This window comes from Apiotrichum porosum (assembly GCF_003942205.1).
Source record: "Apiotrichum porosum strain DSM 27194 chromosome Unknown scaffold_8, whole genome shotgun sequence".
In the NCBI taxonomy this organism is placed as follows: Eukaryota; Fungi; Basidiomycota; class Tremellomycetes; order Trichosporonales; family Trichosporonaceae; genus Apiotrichum; species Apiotrichum porosum.
The window spans coordinates 457,866-478,754 of NW_021167115.1; the positions used below are offsets into that span (position 1 = coordinate 457,866).

The window sequence follows — 20,889 nt, forward strand, 5'->3', positions numbered from 1 at the left end:
CACGCTACACGCCACATACACCACAGCACAATGATCGTCACACACGACACCCACGTCATCGACACGCTTGACTTTAGCGGCGCCACGACGTACGGCGACTTTCGCGACGACCTTGCGCGCGATGGCTACGCCGTTGTGAAGGGTGCCATTCCGCGCCAGAAGGCCGCCGAGTATGTCGAGAGGTATCACGAGTACCTGGAATCGTTTGGCCTGGGCTACGACCGCAACGACCCCTCGACCATCCGCGAGGAGAACCTGCCCGTCATCTCCGAGCGCGGCATGCTGGGATTCTATGGCGTAGCCCACGAGGACTTTGTTTGGGACATGCGCGCCGAGCCGGGCGTCATTGCTGCGTTTGAGACCATCTTCGACACCGAAGACCTCATTGTCAGCTTTGACCAGATCAACGTCACCTTCCCCAACCGCAAGGACCTCAAGCCCAACAAGCGGTGGGCACACCAGGACCAGGACCCGGAGCGTGCCGGTCTCCGCTGCGTGCAGGGCATCATCAACCTCCTCCCCAATGGCGAAAAGGACGGCGGCCTCATGGTCCTCCCCGGGGCGCACAATTCCTCCGAAGAGTTCCACAAGCTGTTCAAGGACGAGCCACAGCTGTACCGCTGGTAAGTGTGTGTGTGGGGTGTACGCAATGCAACCCAAGTAGTCACAGACGCTCATTGTTCGCCAGGACAAACGAAGTGTACAACTTCACCGAGGCAGGGCTCGAGTGGCTCAAGGCCCGCGGGTTCGAGTGGAAAAAGGTCAACTGCGAGCCCGGAGACCTGATCGTCTGGGACTCGCGTCTCCCGCACTACAACGTCTCGCCACAGGGCAACCAGGCGCGCTTCGCCTCGTACGTCTGCTACGGCCCAGTCTCGACCGCCGAGCACGCCGACCTGGTACGCAAGAAGGAGGCCTTTGAGTGTGAGTGGTTTTTTGTGTTGATGGGCTTGCGCTGGTGATGGTTTGTAACTTACGCTTTTCAGCCTACCTCGCCACGTCGCACTGGCCGCAGGCACTGCAGACAGCCGGTCACCTCAAGTGTCTGCGTCCCGACGGCACAGAGTGCCCATACGCACGCAACGAGCCGCGCCAGCCCCCACAGCTCAGTGAGCGCGCATACAAGCTCACGGGCATCCCGTACCTCCAAGCGCGGGCGTAGGCTGGGGGTTCCTGCGCAACAAGTGTACAGTAAACGAAATGTGAATATATGCTTGGACATGTATATGGTGCAACTCGAGCTGTGTGAATGAATGTCTGTGAACGTCTGACAATGTCTGTGCGTTGCGACTTGACATGGGTCAAACGGTACATCGGCCACCAGCAACCCTCATTCCAACCCCATGAACAAAGAGTTCCAGTTAAGCTCCGTCGCCGCACCCGTCGCTCCGAGTCCCTCGAGCCATTCGAGTGAACCGCCCGTCTCTGGGAAACTGCCGTAGGCCGCCATGTTCTGCAGCTCGGTGGAGAACAGGTCTGCAAGGGCGACGGCATTCGTGTCGGATACCTGGTGCTCGGATGACGACGTTTCGTTGAGCAAGTCGGTCGCGATGCGGATGACTTCGGCAAGCTGGGCCTCGACGTAGCCGCCCACGATGCACTCTTTCGCCATGTCCCAGATGAGCTGTGCCGCCTGGCGAAACGCGAGCTCGACGGCGTGCGAGACATGCCCACGCTGGCGGATGAGGAGCGTCGCCAGTATGACAATGGGGGAGAACACGACCGTCGGGGCGTGACACCTGAGAAAGTCGGACGACGACCAGGCCGGGTCTTGAGTCGCAGCGTAGATGCTTGACACAATGTCGCAGGACAGCTCAGACGCAAGAGCTCCGGCAGTGTCGTCATAGTTCAACGACAGAATCTTGGATCGTCGGAGGAGAAGACGCAGGTTGACCATGAGCTGAGTGTTAGCTTGGGTCAACGTCGAAACCAGCTTACTGTTCGGCATATGAGTCGCTGTTGTCTGTACAGCGTTGTGAGAAATGCCCCAGTTGGCGTTAACACGGGACTCGCGTCAAATTCACGCGTCCACGCGTCCAGTTGCTGGTCCAGTTGCTCGATGGCCAGCGCACGCTCAGCCGATGAGAGCTTGCCGCTGGACATGCAGTCATACGTGGCTCCAGCGTAGTGGGCAAACGCCAGGTACCATCGGAGGTAGGGTTGCAGGCTGCTGACGGTTGGCTCTGGGGGGAGAGGCATGTCATGGAAGACGTCCAGATCGTTGACGCCCGATGGCTCAGAGACGTCAATGTCGTCCCACCGCATGCAGTATGGTCGGCCAGTGTTTAAAGACAAGCGGTGGTCCATAAAGTACACAACCATCACCACGCGCTGCCGCATGTGTAACTCGAATGGTGTCGCGCTTGACGCTCGGAGTGGTCGATTGATACCCTGCAAGTAACAGAGGCGAGCAGCACGTCCGATGGTTGCATATGCCGCAAGCATGTCTCCAGAGTACACGAAGAAGAAAGTCTGGATGACCAGCGTCTGAACGCTGGTAATGTCCCTGACATCGCTAGGGCGTTCTCTGGTACCCGTAAGGTCGCGAGCTTGGCGATACCATGGGTAGCCAGGTCGTCTGGAGTCCGTCGGCGGTGACACGGAGCGTTGGAGGGCCTCCGTGCTGGCATAGATGGAAAGCAGGAGGGCCAGAAATGGGGCCGAGGATGAAGGGACGACCTTGTGGCCCCTGCGGCCAAGAATTTGACCGTAAAGCCTGTCAGACTGCTCGCGAATCTGGTTCTCGTTGACGGTAGGATGGAAGGAATTGAGCTGTGCAAAGTAACAGTCCAAGTATTCGGTGTGCTTGGAGGCGACAGGTAGTGAAACGGTCATGGACCCGCACTGGACTTGCACAGTGGGCTGGTCGATCGTGGTGTGGGACAGGTTACGCGCCGACTCCGCAAAGTCGGCAGAAGCTGATAGCGGAGAGACAGGAGAGATTCCATTGGTACGAGAAATCGGTCTACCTGGGTCCAGTTCATTGGCCAGTCGAGCAGCAAGTGCGTTTGTAGGCTGAACACCTTGTGTTTCCGCTAATGTCAGCTTTATGCCAGCTAAAGCCACTCCATACCTGCATACAAGTCGGCCCCCGCGTGATCCCAGACAAGCTGGGGTGATGGACTTCCCTCTCGTTCGCCGACCGTGGGCAACACACCCTCGAGGGTAGGTACGTTCAGGCCGGCTTCGAGCATTGCGCGACGCATCGCCATCATGTTTGCCTCCATCACCTGGAGGCCGGAAACGAGGGAGGTGATGGAGTGCTGCAGGGTAGTCGAGGAAGGGTGTGCTGTCTCGCTTGCCATGGCAAAGGTCGTCTGGGTCTGTGGGACACTGATAGCCACGGGCTCGTCGAGGAGGGTGCAGTGTTTGCCCATTCGCGCGCAGCGAAAGCACGGTCGCTCGCCCGAGCACTTGCAGTCAGCAACAGTCCACGGCTCTCAGCATACCCTAATCTTTCGGGATCGGCACCCCTCGCTGCCATGGGTCAGCTGCTGGACGCGTAGCCACGGCGAGCCCAAACTCACCATGCCTTGGGCGCATACTTCATCCTCTTCCCTGGGCGGTCGGTACTCTGACCCGGCTCGCCGTCTTGGGATGTGGATGACCTGCCATCTGGACTCGACGGCCGGGTATGTTGGGACATGGTATCATGAGCTCGTTTTTCGTGTCTCGCCTGCAAAGAAGGCATGGCGTGGGGATGGAGTGTGATGGAGGAAATAAGAGGACACCGAGTGGGCAGCAACAAGACGGAGTGGGTGGTCCGGAGGTTCGGTCACTCGCCATGCGAAATGCGGGGGAATCAGGTCGGTGTGTGGGGCGACGCGGAGACATTTCCACCGCGGGTGGAGATGGGTGTGGCTCTGGCGCGGTTTGGCGATTTGGGAACAGGTGTCCTGCAACGCACCATGGCTTGGTCTGCAACCTGGGCCCCGCCATGGCTGTGAATCCCGGTGACACGGGCAACATGATGCTGTCCTGCTAAGCCAATGGGCCAACGAACCAATGTGCATGTTGCCTTTTGCCCACCCGCATGGCCAAAGCCTATTTGGAATATCGCGGAACGGAACCTTCCGCTTCCGCGCCGCCACTCCACTGCTTCGGCTCCTATCGCTGCAGCCTCATGTATATAGCGACGAGTCTGTGAACCTGGCCCAGAGATCCAGAGACCCACAGTACTCTAGTAGTATTAACTAATCACTAAACGACAATGACCACCGACAAGTTTACCATCATCATCGTAAGCTCCAGAGCCATGGCAAGGAGCTGACGACACAGGTGGGCGGTGGCATCGCGGGTTTGGCAACTGTACGATCTTCCGCACATCCGCTGAAAGCTGACCGAAGGCGATCGCGCTCCATAAGCCTGGGCGTGAGATCATCATTCTTGACCAGGTATGTCTCTTCCTCGTTACCAAAACCTGACACTGCAGTCCAAGTTCCTCCGCGAAGTTGGGGCCGCCATCTCCCTCCAAGCGAACGCTACAAAGTATGTTGATTTCGCACTCTGCATCAGTTCTCTGACAGCAGAATTCTTCGTAAATGGGGTGTCTACGACTACATGGCCAACAAGTATGCTCTTTTCCTGGAACGTCGCTGACAGCAGTGGCGGTGTTCGAGATGGAGGGTTTGAAATTTTTGATGACAAGGGGAACCTCTTCAAGTCTGGTACGCGTAGCATGCGCGTCGAAAGCTCACAGTCACAGTCGTGCTCCCAAAGGACTCTGTTTCCCCGCGTCTCGTGTTCCACCGCGTAGACTTGCACAACAACCTGCTTCATTTGGCCACCCATCCCACCGTCCCCGACTGCAAGGTTCGCGTCGAGCTGAACAAGAAGGTCACCTTTTGCGACTCCAGCAGCGGCACTGTTGAGACTGAGGACGGGGCCCAGTTCTCAGCCGACTTGATCGTTGGTGCCGACGGCATTCACTCGCGACTGCGTGAGATTGTCATTCCCAACGCCCCCAAGCCCCAGCCAACCGGTACCTCTGCGTACCGTATTCTCACCCCTATCTCAAGCCTTGAGCACATCCCCGAGGCCAAGCAGTTTATGAAGCCGCTTACGACGATGGTTATCGGCGGGGACCGGCGGGTGGTCATGGGACCGTGCAGGAACGGGACTGTGTTGTCAATCGTGGCACTCGTACCAGATGGCAAGTCGATCCTCTCGCCCGTACTAGGCTGACATTGTAGAGCACGTTCAAGAAACGACGTCTAACGCTTGGACCTCTGAGGGCTCGGTGGACAAGCTCCTGCAGTCGTTTGCCGGGTTCCCGCAGTGGCTCCTCGACGTGTTCAAGGAGACAAGCTCAACCGCCCTGTGGCAGCTGCGCACCGTACCTCCCCTGCCGACATGGATTCGCGGACGAGTGGCCCTTATTGGCGATGCGGCACATGCCATGCTTCCCCTTAGGGGCCAGGGTGCTTCGCAGAGCATTGAAGATGCAGTGAGTCACGCTGCCCACGAGTCATTCAGCTGACAAAAAGGAGGCACTCGGTGTGGTATTTGACGAACCGTGCAGGAACAGGGAGGACTTGGAGAGCAGGCTGCAAGTGAGATTTCACACAGGAGAGAGCACAGAGGCTTACTTTTTAGACCTTCTTCAAGGGACGTTATGAGCGAGCCTCCAAGGTCCAGGCCTACAGCACCGAAACTGGTCAGTCGGAAGGCGGCACATTTAGGGACCCCATGGAATTTGAAGAGTACAGCACCGGTTACGATGGCTTTCAGAAGTGGATTACATCTAGGTAGTCGAGAAGCAAGCATGTGATGAATACTTGGACAGAGTCTGTACGCCAGGGAGAGAGGGCGGTGCTTGCTTGGGGTAGACGAGCCGCCACTATGCGCCGTGGACCACCTCCACTATGGCTGACGTCATGTTGCTCTTGAGCCTTTGGGCCCATGTTTGGCGTCCAGATCTGTTGACTCTACACAATCTCTCCCCGACATCCATGCGTGCAGGACGGCAAGCCACAGCCTTTCGGCCCCACGTCCGCGCTTTCTCTTCTGCCAGTCGCCATAGCGAGGCCAGCCGTGATACCCTCTCTTTTACGCTTCCAGATGGCCGAACTCTAGGGTACGCCGAGTACGGCGTCGACTCGGGAACACCGTTGATGTTCTTGCACGGTTATCCGGGCTCTCGACTCGAGGTGGCAGGCATTGCGACTGTCGCTGACAAGCACAACCTACGCCTCATCTCACCCGACCGACCAGGCTTTGGCATCTCAACGCCGCAGCCTGGACGGCGGATCCTCGACTGGCCGGCGGACACGGCCGCGCTGATGGATCACCTCGGGTTGGATCGGACAGCTATCCTGGGAGGGTCAGGAGGCGGACCATATGCTCTGGCATGTGCACTCGCCATGCCAGAACGCCTTTCTGCAGTAGGCGTTCTTGCGGGGGCACCACCCTGGACGGCAGGCATCCACGACATGCCAGTCGTGTCGCGCGTGGGCTCGTTCATGGCAATCAACACCCCGCTACTTGCCAGGGCCACGACGGCGACAATGGTCGGCCTAGGTCGTTGGATTGCAAACTCGGGCCCTGTGGCCAAACGCATAGACGCGTGGCTAGCCCAACAGTCACCCGAGGCAGCTGCTGACCCGGAAGCAGCGAGGGAAAGGCTCTTGCGAATCACTCTTGAAGGGTTCGCGCAGGGCTCTCAAGCTACGGTCGACGAGGCCCGCCTCCTCACTACCGACTGGGGGTTCCGGTTCGAGGACATCATGTACGACACGGTGAATATCTGGCACGGGACGCAGGACGCCCGCTCCCCAATACGGATGATCAGGCATATGGCTGAACGGATGCCTCACTCAACATTGTACGAGTACGACGAGCTTGGCCACTTTGATATCCACAAGCAGCTGGACGAGGTCGTCACCGAGCTCATGAGGCAATAGAACGGGCAGCAAATGTATCACCACTCCTTCAAATGTATCACTACTCCTCCACGTCAACTTCTTTGCATTCATCTTCAGTACGGAGCGAACATGATTAATCATGGACTTAGCCACACAGCTGCGACTGAAGGCCGGCAGCCTGGGCGATCTTGTCCGGGCACTTGGACTGGAGGCAAGTGAGGGCTTTGATGGTAAAGTCGTTCCTCTTGGAGCCGCAGAGGCAGCTGGCGTCGAGCGGGTCGCTGCAGCCGACGGCCGACGCAGCGTCGGAGACGCAGCCCTTGATACAGGGGTCGACGGTGTTGGGGCTGGTGTGTCAGTGGCGGAAGCTGAAGGCGAGACGTACTCAATGGCACCCGCAAAGACGGTGGTGGCGGCGAGGCAGGCAGCGAAAATGGCGGTGTACTTCATTGTTGAGGTTGCTTGTACTGGGACAGACTGACAGACTCCATTCGCGACCTCAAGAGTCGCCTTTTATATCCCTTCTGACAGCGACCGGTAAACCATATAACCTCACTACTGTATGGACCACTTCGACATGGCTTGCCAGAGTGAGCACCAGCATGAGTTGTTACGTCTTAGACTGAGGTTAGCAGGAGGTCAGATTGAACAAAGTCAGTTATCAGACCATGGGACCGTCGTGGGCATATCTCTTGGTTAAGCCGATACGATGGAAACTGAGCAGTTGGCAAGTAGCCGGACGGGTGGAGCGACTTAGCGGCATGTAGTACTCCCTCCAGTGCACTTACGACGGGACTGCGCCCACAGATCGCGCCTATCAAGTTGATAAAGTACTTGTAGACCATCGCTTCTCGCTTGAGATCTGATAAACGCAGGTTAGCATCGTCAGTTAGCGTCGTTGGATCTAAATCGCGGGACGACCTTTGGTGCCAGTTCCTCTGATTAGACCGTTACTGACACACGTTGTTTGTCCGGCTATCAGACGAGGCCGGTATATACTGATTGAAGTGCCATCTCAGTGGATCAGTGGTATTTCCTCGCCATAACCCGGATAGCTTTTGCAGTTTGCATGTTGGATGACGACGGGTATGTGCTAGAGGCTGCCCGCCAGCACTCGGCGGGTCTCCCACTCGGCGGTCTCAGGTTCTCAGGTCGACGTCTACCGAGTGACTCACGAGATGAAAACCAAGATAGCTGGTTCTTAATGCTGTCAGGATGTCGTGCACCGAGCATGCATGGACACAGCAGACTGACACTTTTCGGTAGGACTTGGATCATTCCTTTGTGGCGAATTGTGGCGTTGCCGCCAGCAGGGAGAGGGCTGCTTCACTGCTGCCGGGCCGTGCCTGGCGGTGCCGAGCACTGTCGTCAGCGCAGCAAGCAAGCAGAAGCCATACTTGAAGTGGCACAGCGCACTCTCTTCCATCACCAACGCCGCAACACTGAGGATGGTACTACCAGCGACGAAATCAAGGCTGGTCGAGGGTGACGATACACCCTTGTCACCACCGACAGAACCTGGAGCCGCAGTAACCGGGCATTCCGTGTCCGCCTGCAGGACATCTCCAGAGGCCATCACAGACCAGTTGTCACCCATAAGTTTGTGGGGCAGCGACAATGGGGTGTCCCACAGCCGTAAGGTCATGTGCTTCATCTGCATTATCATGGGCACCTGCCTGTGCACGTTCATATCGGTACCCGGCCCGCTTATATGGCCTGCGATCGCAACAGACCTGTCGAAAACCCAGCCACCGCTATACTCCGTCACACAATACTCCGTCATGGCGTGGTACGCTGGTTCATATTCGTGCGTGCCATTACCGTTTCCAGCTAACTGTTAGATTATCCACAATGATGTTGGGATTGTTATCATCCCAGCTGCTTCGAGAGCTCCCTATACTTCGGGTTATCGTTATCGGCATCATCTCGTGCGCAACGTGCTCGTGGCTCGCTGCGCGAGCCGACTCGGTCCTCGCAATCGCCTCTGCTCATGGTGCACAAAGCCTAGCCACGACTGTTATGTGGAATGCCTGCAGCAGGGCATCTATGGAACTGTTTAAAGACAGTTACGTCCTCGTCCTCGACGTACGTGTGTTCAAGCATGTTGAGTTGTGTCCACTAAATGACAGGCGATCACCTACAGCATTTGCGCGGATATCGCTCCAAGCGTTATTGGGTACCTCGTATCACACTACCCGTGGCGTACAGTCTTCTGGGCTCAAGTCGTACTCGCGGGTCTGGCTCTTCCATTCGCCTTCTTCGTCCCAGTACGGGTTCCCAAAAGCGCCGAGGTCGATGCAACATCCGAGTTCTCCACCGAGAGTGAATTGGCGCCCAAAGGGACCGATTGGGTCGGCTGTGTCCTGCTCATGGGTACTGGTATCGGAATCTTGGCGTCTTCTGGGAGCGAGAGGGTGGGGCTATCAACCCAACCGGCCATCGTCGCGTCCATCATCCTGCTCGTCACGTTTCTAATCTGGGAAGCCCATACCGCTAGTCCACTGGTACCCGTTGGGCTGTTCGACAATCGAGCCAGAATGTAGGTGAACATTCCCGACCGAGCCCACGCTGATTTCCAGTGGGTCATCCTTGACAACAGCAGGCATTTCCGGAGCTGAAACCGTTGTGCGGTACCTCATGGTCATGGTTGTGGAAGAGAACGGCCGCACAGCGACATCGGCAGGGGTGGCGCTCTCGGCACTGGCCGTGGTGACTTTCATTGGCGGCACGATGGCTACGGCGTACCGGGTTTACGACAAGCCCTACAAACTCAGTGCCGTGACCGGCTCGTCGGTGCTAGTCCTGGTGGCTCTCCTGGAGGCTTCACACGGGCTCGGTGTGATGACACTCGCCACTCTAGTTGGGTTGGGAATTGGTCTGTCCCACAACGTTACGGACGCGGAGTTTGAGAGCTCAGACGACAGCAAGGATAGGGAGAATGGCGCAATCGGAACCCTCAGTAAGTCTGAATTTGGGTATGACTAGCTGAGCGCGCGCAGGCGCTGGTCTCGGGCGGCTCACCGCACTCTCGGCCCTGGGGTGGATGTTTAACAATACTTTTGAACCAAACAAACTCGCCAGCGATCAACGGCAGCTCGTCGTCCCGGGCCTTGAACATATGGCGGCCCTCCAACACTGCTATGTTGTTGTCGCAGCTTTCGCTGGACTCGCATTACTTGGCGTCCTGTCCATGGGCAATCTCCTGGCGGTCAACCGCGGACTGCTGCTTAGACCTGGAGAACTGCATAACCGTGACAAACCACAGGCCAAGGAGACGGAGACACCAAAGGAGGTCAAGAGCGAAGGTAGTTAGGGGAGAACAAGGAGAAGCCCATCCACCAACCCCTGGGCGGGGGTGGGCCTCGTATGTAACTCATGCACTCGTCTCCCAGTCACATCAGGTGCGCATATGTCAGTGAACGCGTGGCGTACCAAATGCCAAGCGTACATGGATATGACAGCCATACAGTCAGTTCGGAAATGACGTTTGTCGCCCGACGTGCGAAGTCCGAACCTCGAACCTCATGCCAAAGAATCGGAACCCGACGTCCCCCAGACAGTACTACTACTGTCCACCCGGAAGCGGCTGAGGACACTGAGCCATATAATCCACACCGCTCCTAGGATTAGGTGGCGTTGAGCGACAAGGAACCAGCGCTTACCCACTTTGGTTCGCAGCTTCCTCCACCGCAGTTCACGGCGTGCCGGTTCAGGCCGTATACGTTCGGAGACAAATGCATCGACCCAGAGATACAGTCGGACCTGGAAGTGCAGGGAGGCAAACGCACACGCACACGACCGGAGGCGTGTGGGGGACCTGGATCTGGAGGCTGGCGAAGCTGGAAATGGGCGACAATTAGGTGTATGCGTGGGCAGTGTTGCAGCGCCACGGACAGGAAGTGGGAAGGATGGTTCTCAAGAAGACATCCTGCATCCAAGCTTTTGTATATGTCCCACTTACGGATTGTTCGTCGCCATCAAGCACCTGGAGTGGCAAGCAAGGGAAAACAATGCCCTCCCGACGGCACAGGCTGCCGGCGCCACACCGATCGGTGGCGGTCCACCGAGCGGCGAGCGCACCATGACAGTGGCCCCCGTTATGGCCATCATCAATCTCATGCATTCTTAGTAGGTCACATGGTCTTTTAATATGCTGATTGACCGGAGACGGCACGGCATAGGTCCCCTCTAGCGCGCGCGTCCAATGTGTCCAACTTAAAATCGATTAAATGTTGGCTTAAATTCGGCCAGGCCCAGCCAATTTCCGTTATACGTCGTCTGACCACTGGTGGCCTGGTGGCTGGCGCTGGCAACTGCGGGGGCTGAAACGCCCACGGGCCTATGTTCCGTAGCATTTGATGGACAGTGCCAATGTCGTGGGACAGCCATCAACCAGCCCGTACACGACGACGTCTTACCTCAAGCAAACGTACTTATCCCTGCCACCTGGTTGGGTCCGCGGTGAGATCTCTTGTCAAAAAACAGCACACACCGCCAGGGGCAACTGTGTACTGTGTGATGTGTGTATGCATGTCCGCACCCTGTTTATTCACAATAGAGATAAGTTTCCCCTCCTGAGCTGTGACCCACCTCCTTGAGACGCACGATATGGTGAGGCCACCGGTTGGCCGGTGACTTCGGCCCATGATCGGCGCTCGTCTCTGGCTGGACACTGCCCTCGTTGGAGTTTGTCGGACGGTGCCTAGGTTAGTCACCGACCTGCTCTGTGCGCCGACGCCGCGTGCCGCAGCCGCTTCTCGGGACCCTCCCCCAGGAGAGGGGCTGGCGTGTGATGCCTCTCTCTGGTCCACGTCTTCCCCTTCCCGTGGCTCCAAGATCTTTTTGCGTCTGCCTCGAGGTATCTTTTTGATTGTGCCCGTCATGATTCAGTAGAGGCACTGGAGGAAGCGGCGGCCGCAAGTGGCGCATTGCCCATTCTCGTCGTTGTGTTGGGGACAGACAAGGGCTAGAGCACGGTCACAGATGCCTGTCGCGCGGTGCGGGTCGCTCCCAAGCTGGGCAGGGAGGCGGCGGCTCCGGTGGCTGCGGCAACGGGCCCACGAGCCACGAAGGGGATGCGCGCTGCCGATATCGGGCACATTCTCATTCTTAAAACGTGGACGACGCTACCCCCACTTGCGTCTCCACCCACATCCCGTTATGCTCGTCGAGCGCGGCGAGACCTTCACCGTGACCCATCGACGCCGCCTGGCCTGCTCCAATTCCCGCGGTCGCAGCCGAGGGTTCACAGGGCACACATCCGTCGACCTTGGCTTGACTGCCATCACCAGAAGTTCACCACCGCACCCACCGCTCGCACGCACACACACACCGCGAAGCACCAGTCGTCGGCACGCTTCGTCTGATCAGAAGCTGTGGCGAGCGTACATTAAGAGACGAGCACCACGTTCGCCACCGCCAATGTACTCTGAAATGTACTCTGACGATCACCAGCCGCCACAATACGCGCCGTTCGCCCAGACACCGCCAGCGACACACGAGGGGTATGCAGCGTACGCAGCGATACCGCCAGCGACATCACCAGGTGTGCAGTCACTGCTGTCCCTGCAATGCTCTTCAACATCCTCACCGGCTTCACCACTGTCGTTGCCAGCAACGCTCAGCACCTCCCCCGCGTCGACTCTGCACCTCTCGTACTTTTCCACTTTATCGCCACTCTCACCGCTCGCCAAGTCGCAAGAGTTTGCACTGGATGCCTATCCTGCCGGCTCTTGGGGTGCCCACACCCTGGAGCACTCTGCGGCCCTCGCTGCCGCACCAGGCGCGCACCGCACCCTCTCGCGGGTCCTCCGTGACGTCGCGGTCCGGGAGAGCGACGCATACCACCTCGCCTACGGCCTGGCGTCACTCATGAACCGCTGGAACGACGGCGAGTTTGAACTCGACGACGCCTCGCCGCGCGCAGAGCTCCTCTCGATCGACCTCCCAGCCATCACCCCACACGGGATGTACCCCATGTCCCCGTTCCAGGAAGCGTACACTGCCTTGGTAAACGACGGCCGTCCCGGTAACACATCCAGGCTTTCGCCAGTGTTGGAAGCCAAGAGTGACACTGCCCAAACTCCAGCCCACAGCCGCGGCGGTCCTGCTCGCCTTGACATGGTCTACCCGGACCGCACGCTGGTCGCCCGCTGTGCATGCGGCGTACACAGTGCCCCACTCGCAACTCTTTCAGTCGCGGCCTTGCCCGACAGGCGACTCACGCGACAGGCGCTCGGACGCTGGGCCAGTGCTGTACAGTGGCGCAACTTTGTCGCCGCGCTCGAAACTGTTCCAGCCCCCGCGAAACATGACCCCCAAGTGCCCAACGGGGCAGTCATCGATTCCCATGTGGTGAGTACAGGAATGTGGGGAGGTGAAAGGACCCTGCGACCGGTATTGCGAGGGTCAGAAATAGCTGTTGTGCGGGGTCGTTTAGGACTGAGGCTGATGGCAGAAGTCGACGGACACGTCGCTTGACCAGGCGTGCAGCGCACCAACGTCCACAAGCACCATCGAGGAAGACGGCCACAAGCAGCAGCGTTTTGAGCACCTCCTCGATGCCTGGGCGCGCGTCCTGGCCGCCTCTGGCATCACTGTCACCAACCTCGCTGGGAACGTTCCCACCGACGACCTCGCGCCACCCAAGCCGCACCTCATGGCCCTCGCCCTCGCCGGCGGCACCCACACGGTCGACTTCGCCGCCTGCTACCCTCACGTCGACGAGCTTGCTTCCACTGCACGAGCCCTGCTTGCCGAGGACGAGTGTTCCGCTGCTTCGAACGCTCTCGCTCGCGCTCTGGGATTCGCCGCGTCGTGCGCGCAGTCCGGTGGCGGGCCATTTTCGCTCGCTGTAGTGGGGACCAAGCTCGCGCGCGTCGTGGCCGTCAGCCCCGACGTTCTTGCCGTCGAGCTCATTCCCGACGACGAGGCAGAGCGCGATGACGAGGTGGACAGCATGGTCCAGTCCAGTACCGGGTCGGATCTCACCGACGACCACGACGAAGACGACGACGACGACGATTCCTCCGTCGCCCCGCCTTTGCCCTTGCCACAAGTGTTGGACGTCCACGCCCTCTTGTCCTCGCGCACCCTCTTCGCACGCCTCCCACACGACCTGTTCTACACCGACCCAGCCGACGGCGCGGCTTACGACCCGGCCTCCCTCCTCACAGACGAGTGCGGGCCTGCCGCTACCGAACCGCCTTGTATGCTGGGCAGCGACTGTCCGAGGGCCGCCGCGCAGACGGCCGACCTGCACCTCCCAGCCGTGCAGAGGGTGTATGACCTCTTCCGCGCCGCGATCCTCGCACTGGGCTCGACGTCCAGGACGGCACACCTCCCTCCCCCGCAGTTCCCCGCTGGCCCCACTGCCGACACAGTGCTCGCCGTCGCTGGCGCTTCCCGCCGCGCCGAGGCTGAGAAGGGTGAGTCGAGGCTCGCTCCAGGACCGGGGGTTGGAGAAGAGAGAAAAGTGTGCTCACGCCCCGCAGCCGACCTCCGCCGAGGCCGGGCCCTCACGATGGACAAGTTCCGCCGCTGGCTGGCCGGCGTGCGCGAGTCTCCCCCAGCGACGCGCGGCGCTGTCCCGCGCGCGCTCGAGGCGGCTGGCGTGCTCGTCCTGGGCGTCCACCCGGCGGCGATGGACGCGCTCCTCCAAGGCCGCTAACCACCCGCCTCTCTTCTCTTCTCTGCTACTATTTCTCTCGATCTCGATGATCCAGACTCATCTCTTGTATTCCCACATGTGTGTAGCCTTTGTAAACCCACCACCTCACCCTCATCCCCCACAACTTCATTCGCGCCCCGACCTCGCCATTGCGCCACCCCAATCGTCTCCCGTTGTCAAACCCATCCTGCCTGGCGAGCCATATCTGTTAATAGTCAGTCCATCCGCGTCAACCGCATGCATGTTTATAGTCGCGTTACCAGACGCCGTTGAGGGTTGGTCAGTAGGAGTCAGCGACGAGTGAGACTGACTGGTTGAACAGCGACAGCGGGCAATGACAAGTCGCACCCGTTTGTGAGTCCAATGCAAATGTGACATGAGGGAGCAGGGTGGGTTGTACAACAGCGCCAAAAAAACGCAGGATAAAGAGTGGAAAGAGATGAGAAAACAGAGAGGGGGAGACGCGTCCTTACCATGATTTCCGTGGTCTTGAGGGTCTGTCCTATCCGTGTTCGCCCTTAGTGCAGGTGCAAGAGAGCCAGAGCCTGAGAAACGAGCCCGAGACGGAGGGAACAACTTAGGTGATGCCTGAAGGTGTGCTGTGCTGCTGGTGGCGCTCGTGAGTGCGCTTTTTGAGTGGTGGGGATGGAAGAAAAGAGACGGAGACGTGATGACTGGTGCTGAAGCGGACAGCAGTCCTCAGGAGACCACCAGTCCCGACCGCTGCGACGATTCACTTGGTCCACTGTCATTTTAGTCGACCTGGCCCTTGATGTCCACGACGCGGTACTTTTCGACTCCCTTCGCGCACGCATGGTGAGCCTTCTTGCAGTCCCAGATACGGTCTTCAAGGGGCACAGGCTTGGGCTTGGAGATGGACTTCCAGGGGTTGGCGGGGTCACGCTTCGCGGGGGCATTGGGGTCCGGAACATTGACGTAGATGGCGGCGTGGTGCTCGGACAGGAACTTGTCGGTCTCCTCGTCCGACTCAAACGCCAGCGTCTTTGTCAAATAAGGAAGGGGAAGAGTGAGGTAACTGGGCGGGTTAGCTCCACATAGCCACCGAGGAACCCACGCTTTCGACATGACAGCGAGAGCCTGTGCGCGTTCGCGCTCGACAAAGTGGTCCATGATGTAGCCGCTCATGGCTGGCGCTTCAAGGAAGAGCCTGAAGAACTTTGTGTAGTTGGACGTCGCCAAGGAACGAGCAACCTCGAGGGCATGGGCGACACCAGAGTCGGCCTTCTCCTCGGGCGTGAGCTGGGACAGCATGGAGGCCATGTCTAGATGGGTTAGAGCGATCCGTTACATGTTGTGTGACCTACCACTGCGGTTGCGAGTGTGCAGCAAGTAGATGATGCGGTACGACAGGAACTCTGCTGGGTGGCCCGGCAGACCCAACTCGTACAGCTGGCGCAGCATGGACTGGCACTGGTTATACTCGCCGAGGTCTTTCTGAGCAGGTCAGTATTAAGACCAACAGAGGTACACTTACTGCTTCCAAAGCAATGCGAGCGTGGATCTCGTACACTTCGACGGTAAACTCGTTCTTGATGCGCTGGACCTGGACGGGTTAGAAGCTATCGAGAAATGCCAAACCCACTGTAAGATCCTGGCGCATGCTCTTGAACTGGTCCACCGCGTAGGCATAGTTATGGTCGGCCCTCCACTTCTGCTTGAGCAACTGTAGAGTCTGCTGAAGCACCGGCAGAGGACGAATATCAGCGGGCGATGGCTCCTGGCGGGGTTAGCTACCTCCATCAAGCCCAGAAACTCACAGACGTCAACCGGAGGTACGACTTCTCCAGCTTGGTTGACGTGCCGCGGATCGTGTACGCGTCCCAGTCGATAACATTCTGGGGTGTCAGTTTAGGCTCCCTACAAAAGGATCTTATCAACTCACGGGATCCGCCTCGTGCACCTCCGAGTATCCAAGACCGCTCTTGCCCTTTAGCTTCTTCCTACCTAATGTCGGAGACACGGGTCCCCCAGATATCCTGCTGCCCAGAGCCGACCCTCCCGCATCCTCGTCCGGGTTGAACCAGTGGCCGACACCGGTACCGTTCGACGACGAGGGCTGGGCCGGGGTCTGGAATCGCGCCAGGCGACGCGCCTTGGCCTCTGCCTCCTCTGCCGACTCAAAGGTGTACGCCGAGGGGAAGGTGGATGTAGTCGTGGTTGTTGTGGTGGTCGCGTTATTAGTGTGGATATCACTAAGTGGGTTAGATCCGTCTGTGCTCAGATACCCACTTCTTGCGCTTCTTCTTGTTCTTCTTTGGTGTTGTCGGTGTTGTCACGCTTGCTGCTGGGGTGGTATACACCGGAGCAGCGAACGTAGGATACGACAGCGGCGGAGGCGGGGGAGGAGCGACAGCCGTCCTGTACGTCTGGGCCTTGAGTCTGAGAAACAGTTCAGTCACAGCACACAGTCCAAAGTTCCAAGATACACACGCGTTGAGCTCGACCTTTGACCAGTCTGTCGTGTTGACAGAGTTGTCTCGGTGTGCTTGGAAGAGGATCTAACGGTGAGCTTATGCCGCCCCATAGGAGCTCACCTGTTTTAATTCGGCATTGACAGCAGCCTTGTTAGCTGTCGTCGCTTTGGACAAACAATCTTGCACCCAAGCTCTGCAGAGGGGGTCACGCGTCAGTGCTAATTGGCGGACGGAAGGGGGGTCACGAGATCAACAAACTTGAGCTGAGGTGGCCACGACGAGTTGGACATGGCGGGTATGAGGAAGGGAGGAGCGCGCCTGCCGAGAGATTTATATGGCGAGTTCTAGACGCGTGGTGGTCGCGAACGTCTGGCTTTAGGTGTGTGTGGCTAATGAGCGTGAAGCGAGAGGATGTAGTGATCAATGTCATGGACGACCTCCTCCCGGGACAAGGGCAAGCCTCAGCGAGCAGCAGCACCGTTCAGAGTATCATTACGCGCGCGGCATCAAAAGTACAGTCACGCTGAACCCTCGAACCCTCGCTTTCAGCCACGTGGCGGATAAAACAAATAAAATCCCAGAAATATAAGTCGAGATTAAAAAGGGGGTGGAATCAATAACTTAATTGCTGGAGCGGCGGGGTCCGCGATGACGTCGGGGTGCGTACCTGGCACCCGTCGCGGAAGAGCCCCACCTTCCTCGTTGTCGGCTTCGTCCTCAACATCATGCTATGCAGCACGAGGTGTTTGCACATGCTATATCGAGAACCTCGTTTGCAGTATTTTAACCGCCACCTCTAACACCTCAACAACACCCATTTCAAACCTTTGCATAACTCGTCTACGCCCAGTGGCCGCCCACAACCCCTCTACACTCTCCTAACCACACGGGCCAATGGCATCTGTCGCGCTCCGCGAAATGATGACGGTGGCGCGAGAAGAGGCTTCGATCATGGCCAGCGAGGGCGCGGCAGTGGTGCGAGCCACTGCGACTTCAGAGGCAGCGGTAGCAGTGCGGTCTGCTGGACATGAGGCGCTCAACCCCGTCGCGATTCGAGAGGAGGCCGCGGCCGTTGCGAAGCAGGCAATTGGCACAAATGGTAGGTACATCTGGGGGCCTCGACCTCTCTCGTCACGGTCACGAGGAACGAGGACGATTGAAGAAGCACAACCACTGGGTTTTCGGGCCGGGGCTGACGCCTTCCTTCCATTCTCAGAATCGTCGCTGCTGTCGATGCTCGGACGCGCGAATCCCGGTGAGGTAAAGGCCATCTCATCATCAACGTCGACAGTCACCAACACTGTGCTTTCCGAGGCTGGAGCCGAAGCCTCCTCGGTGTCAACCACGAGCATGACGGTCACGACCGAGACGAGCGTTGTGGGCCGGGTGCTGGAACGCGACATGGGCGTCACTGTCAAAGAGGCCATGACGAACGCGGGCGAGACTGGCGTCCAAGAGACGACGGAGCAGACGCTCGAGGCTGTACAGGGCTTCTTTGACGGCAAGCTGAACAACCATCCCGTTCGCGCGGGCACAATGGCCTCTGCAACGGTGTAGAAAGTTCGACAGCGGCCCATCCACGGCGGCCACGGCATATATATATCCTGCGACGTCTGTGTTTCCTATTTGCTAGATTAAGGCCGGGCCGCACATTACACGGCAACTATTACAACCGAACGGCAGCCGTGTGCCCCTTGTAATGGCCGATGTGGCCGAGCTCGTGTGTGTAGTATGATTCTCTTGTATACCACCGGCCACAAGCGTCTTCATGCAGCCTCCAGGTGTTCCTCCCAACCTGACCCTCGACGGACTATTGCTGGCGACTGCGGACTGACACAGTAGTGCGTCAGTGCGCGCCCACCTCTCTGCGCGCGTCGAACCTCCGCACGCTGGTTCCAGCCGGGTAAACCCACCGGTGAACGAGGTCTGGCCGGTCTGGGCTGACTGATGTGAGCGCGCTCGCGGTTACCTGTGCGCAACACGGCGGCGTCGCTGCCTCGTCGCTACGTTGCTCCTGGGATGCACCGGAAACTGGCGGGTTTGGCGGGGGTGTGGAGGGCAAGATCCCACCAGGCCACATCTCGGCACCACGCCGAGATTGAGACAGCGCAACACGGCGCAACCCGCCGTCCTTCTCCTCTTGGTCATTGGTCTAGAGAGAGAGACACCCAAACCACGTCGTCGCTCGTTTCCCCATTCATCCTGTCACCTGTCTCTTCTTGACCTCTCTTAACATCATGTCCTCCTCTCCAAAGCTGATCATTGCTGTGACGGGCGGTTGTGGCGATATCGGCCTCGGCATCGTCAAGCGTGCCCTCGAGGACGGCCACACTGTCGTCGCCATCGACCACATCAACCCGGACCTCGCCCACGGCAAGCTGCCCCTGCACGAGCGCATCACCTACCAGCAGGCCGAGCTGGCCAACTACGACGCGTTCCTCGAGGCCGTTCGCGGGTGTGATGCCCTCGTCCACCTCGCTGCCGTCTACTCACTGCAGGACCCAAAGAACCCAGACGGCCCCCTCCTGCGTGATATCCCAGAGCATGTACGTGGCAACATATGGTCATCCATCGCAAGCCGCAGTCTTACTCACCACCAGGTTGTCCACAACACCAACACGGCACTGTCATGGAACGCCCTCAACGTCGCTGCTCAGCTGGGCATCAAGCGTGTCGCACTGGCATCGAGCGTGAACGCCGTCGGACTGAGTGCGTGTCAGCCCCGAGGTCGGGGAGAACACCGATTTCGTGGAATGTGACGTTTGGCGCTCATGGTTCGCAGTCTTCTCCAAACACCCTCGACTGGACTACCTTCCCCTTGACGAAGCGCACCCATGCTACCCGGAGGATGCCTACTCGCTCTGCAAGGTGTGAGTGGTTGGCTATACATTATACATGACCTTCCCCCCCCGGCTGACGCACAAAATCAGGGCTGTCGAGCAGCAGGGTGCGACTTTCGCTCGCAAGTATCCCGACATGCGCATCGCCACCATCCGCCCGCACTGGGTTGTGACTGACGAGCTGGGTTACGACCCCGTGCTTCTGGACTCGCTCAAGGGAGCCGTCAAGGACCTCTGGGGCTGGGTCACCAACTCTGCTCTTGCGCGCGCGTTCGTTCTCTCCCTCACGGTCCCCGAGAGCCAGTTCCCGTGCGGCCACGAGACCTTCTTCACGGTGGCCCCCACTATTGCTCAGCAAACGAGCAGCATGGAGCTTGTCAAGAAGCACTTTCCCGAGGTTACAGACTTCCGTCGCGAGTACAAGGGCAACGAGGGGTTCTATGACTGCAGCAAGGCTGAGCGGCTGCTTGGGTGGACAGAGAGGGCGTTCCCCTGGACTGGCGAGAGTGCGTAGGGCAGAGAGTGGCGCTGTGGGTGTCGAATGTAATACGTGAAGCAGGAGCAGGAGTAGTTGCAGAGGGGATCCATAAGAAGCCGATGCATGTGTGTGATGTGTGTGTCGTGCATGTGTGTTGTTAATGTTGTTTGCCAGAGCCTCATTCTTCTCACATTGTCCCATCCATATGCTTCGTGCAATGGGTCTCATGTTTTGTATGAGCCGTAATGTCGCCCCCCCATTTTATGACACGCTGTGGCTGCCGCCTGCCCGTGCCTGGAGCCTGGGGTGTGCGCAACCTCTCTCCCCCTCTCCTCTCCCCCCCGTTGGTGCACAACCCTCCCCTTGGTGTGCAACTCGCTCTCATCTTCGTCCAACATCCATCCCTCTCACACATCCACATCCACCCCCCCCCATTTGCCATCACACCCATCGCATCACAGCACCACTACCACCAGAACACTGTACTCCCCCACCCTCCATCGACATGTTCAACATACTTTAGGACGGCTGTATCCCCACGCCCACCCCCTCGCGCAACCCGAGTAACACGCGCTTTCGCCTCTCGCACAGACGCGTCCATCTC

General features: G+C 58.7%; 11 protein-coding genes across 11 annotated transcripts; 7 read left to right on the forward strand and 4 right to left on the reverse strand.

Moving 5' to 3' along the window:
- Positions 1-30: 30 nt before the first annotated feature.
- Positions 31-1,162, forward strand: EHS24_008940 (uncharacterized protein; the record flags this gene model as incomplete). Its single annotated transcript, XM_028624239.1, has 3 exons — positions 31-623; positions 689-924; positions 987-1,162. The coding sequence occupies 3 exons, from the start codon at positions 31-33 to the stop codon at positions 1,160-1,162; spliced, it is 1,005 nt and encodes a 334-aa protein (XP_028475311.1).
- A 168-nt stretch (positions 1,163-1,330) lies between these two features.
- EHS24_008941 (uncharacterized protein) lies at positions 1,331-3,691 on the reverse strand (the record flags this gene model as incomplete). Its single annotated transcript, XM_028624240.1, has 5 exons — positions 1,331-1,900; positions 1,939-3,035; positions 3,158-3,413; positions 3,450-3,477; positions 3,528-3,691. 5 exons carry the CDS (start codon positions 3,689-3,691, stop codon positions 1,331-1,333), a joined length of 2,115 nt encoding a protein of 704 aa, XP_028475312.1.
- A 519-nt stretch (positions 3,692-4,210) lies between these two features.
- EHS24_008942 (uncharacterized protein) lies at positions 4,211-5,751 on the forward strand (the record flags this gene model as incomplete). The annotated part of the gene is made up of 10 exons (XM_028624241.1): positions 4,211-4,240; positions 4,279-4,308; positions 4,347-4,394; positions 4,433-4,488; positions 4,530-4,571; positions 4,606-4,667; positions 4,706-5,091; positions 5,195-5,446; positions 5,487-5,552; positions 5,596-5,751. 10 exons carry the CDS (start codon positions 4,211-4,213, stop codon positions 5,749-5,751), a joined length of 1,128 nt encoding a protein of 375 aa, XP_028475313.1.
- A 680-nt stretch (positions 5,752-6,431) lies between these two features.
- Positions 6,432-6,902, forward strand: EHS24_008943 (uncharacterized protein; the record flags this gene model as incomplete). The annotated part of the gene is made up of 1 exon (XM_028624242.1): positions 6,432-6,902. One exon carries the CDS (start codon positions 6,432-6,434, stop codon positions 6,900-6,902), a length of 471 nt encoding a protein of 156 aa, XP_028475314.1.
- Positions 6,903-7,008: 106 nt separating this feature from the next.
- On the reverse strand, positions 7,009-7,313 carry EHS24_008944 (uncharacterized protein; the record flags this gene model as incomplete). Its single annotated transcript, XM_028624243.1, has 2 exons — positions 7,009-7,210; positions 7,249-7,313. The coding sequence occupies 2 exons, from the start codon at positions 7,311-7,313 to the stop codon at positions 7,009-7,011; spliced, it is 267 nt and encodes an 88-aa protein (XP_028475315.1).
- A 760-nt stretch (positions 7,314-8,073) lies between these two features.
- On the reverse strand, positions 8,074-8,646 carry EHS24_008945 (uncharacterized protein; the record flags this gene model as incomplete). Its single annotated transcript, XM_028624244.1, has 1 exon — positions 8,074-8,646. The coding sequence occupies one exon, from the start codon at positions 8,644-8,646 to the stop codon at positions 8,074-8,076; it is 573 nt and encodes a 190-aa protein (XP_028475316.1).
- Positions 8,647-9,500: 854 nt separating this feature from the next.
- EHS24_008946 (uncharacterized protein) lies at positions 9,501-10,176 on the forward strand (the record flags this gene model as incomplete). Its single annotated transcript, XM_028624245.1, has 2 exons — positions 9,501-9,822; positions 9,863-10,176. The coding sequence occupies 2 exons, from the start codon at positions 9,501-9,503 to the stop codon at positions 10,174-10,176; spliced, it is 636 nt and encodes a 211-aa protein (XP_028475317.1).
- A 2,257-nt stretch (positions 10,177-12,433) lies between these two features.
- EHS24_008947 (uncharacterized protein) lies at positions 12,434-14,532 on the forward strand (the record flags this gene model as incomplete). The annotated part of the gene is made up of 4 exons (XM_028624246.1): positions 12,434-12,517; positions 12,558-13,217; positions 13,321-14,290; positions 14,357-14,532. 4 exons carry the CDS (start codon positions 12,434-12,436, stop codon positions 14,530-14,532), a joined length of 1,890 nt encoding a protein of 629 aa, XP_028475318.1.
- A 753-nt stretch (positions 14,533-15,285) lies between these two features.
- EHS24_008948 (uncharacterized protein) lies at positions 15,286-17,257 on the reverse strand (the record flags this gene model as incomplete). The annotated part of the gene is made up of 11 exons (XM_028624247.1): positions 15,286-15,568; positions 15,608-15,815; positions 15,858-15,987; positions 16,028-16,096; positions 16,136-16,270; positions 16,311-16,388; positions 16,436-16,745; positions 16,783-16,932; positions 16,984-17,051; positions 17,088-17,114; positions 17,213-17,257. The coding sequence occupies 11 exons, from the start codon at positions 17,255-17,257 to the stop codon at positions 15,286-15,288; spliced, it is 1,503 nt and encodes a 500-aa protein (XP_028475319.1).
- A 604-nt stretch (positions 17,258-17,861) lies between these two features.
- EHS24_008949 (uncharacterized protein) lies at positions 17,862-18,524 on the forward strand (the record flags this gene model as incomplete). Its single annotated transcript, XM_028624248.1, has 2 exons — positions 17,862-18,066; positions 18,184-18,524. 2 exons carry the CDS (start codon positions 17,862-17,864, stop codon positions 18,522-18,524), a joined length of 546 nt encoding a protein of 181 aa, XP_028475320.1.
- Positions 18,525-19,204: 680 nt separating this feature from the next.
- On the forward strand, positions 19,205-20,321 carry EHS24_008950 (uncharacterized protein; the record flags this gene model as incomplete). Its single annotated transcript, XM_028624249.1, has 4 exons — positions 19,205-19,513; positions 19,568-19,676; positions 19,750-19,837; positions 19,898-20,321. 4 exons carry the CDS (start codon positions 19,205-19,207, stop codon positions 20,319-20,321), a joined length of 930 nt encoding a protein of 309 aa, XP_028475321.1.
- Between the last annotated feature and the right edge of the window lie 568 nt (positions 20,322-20,889).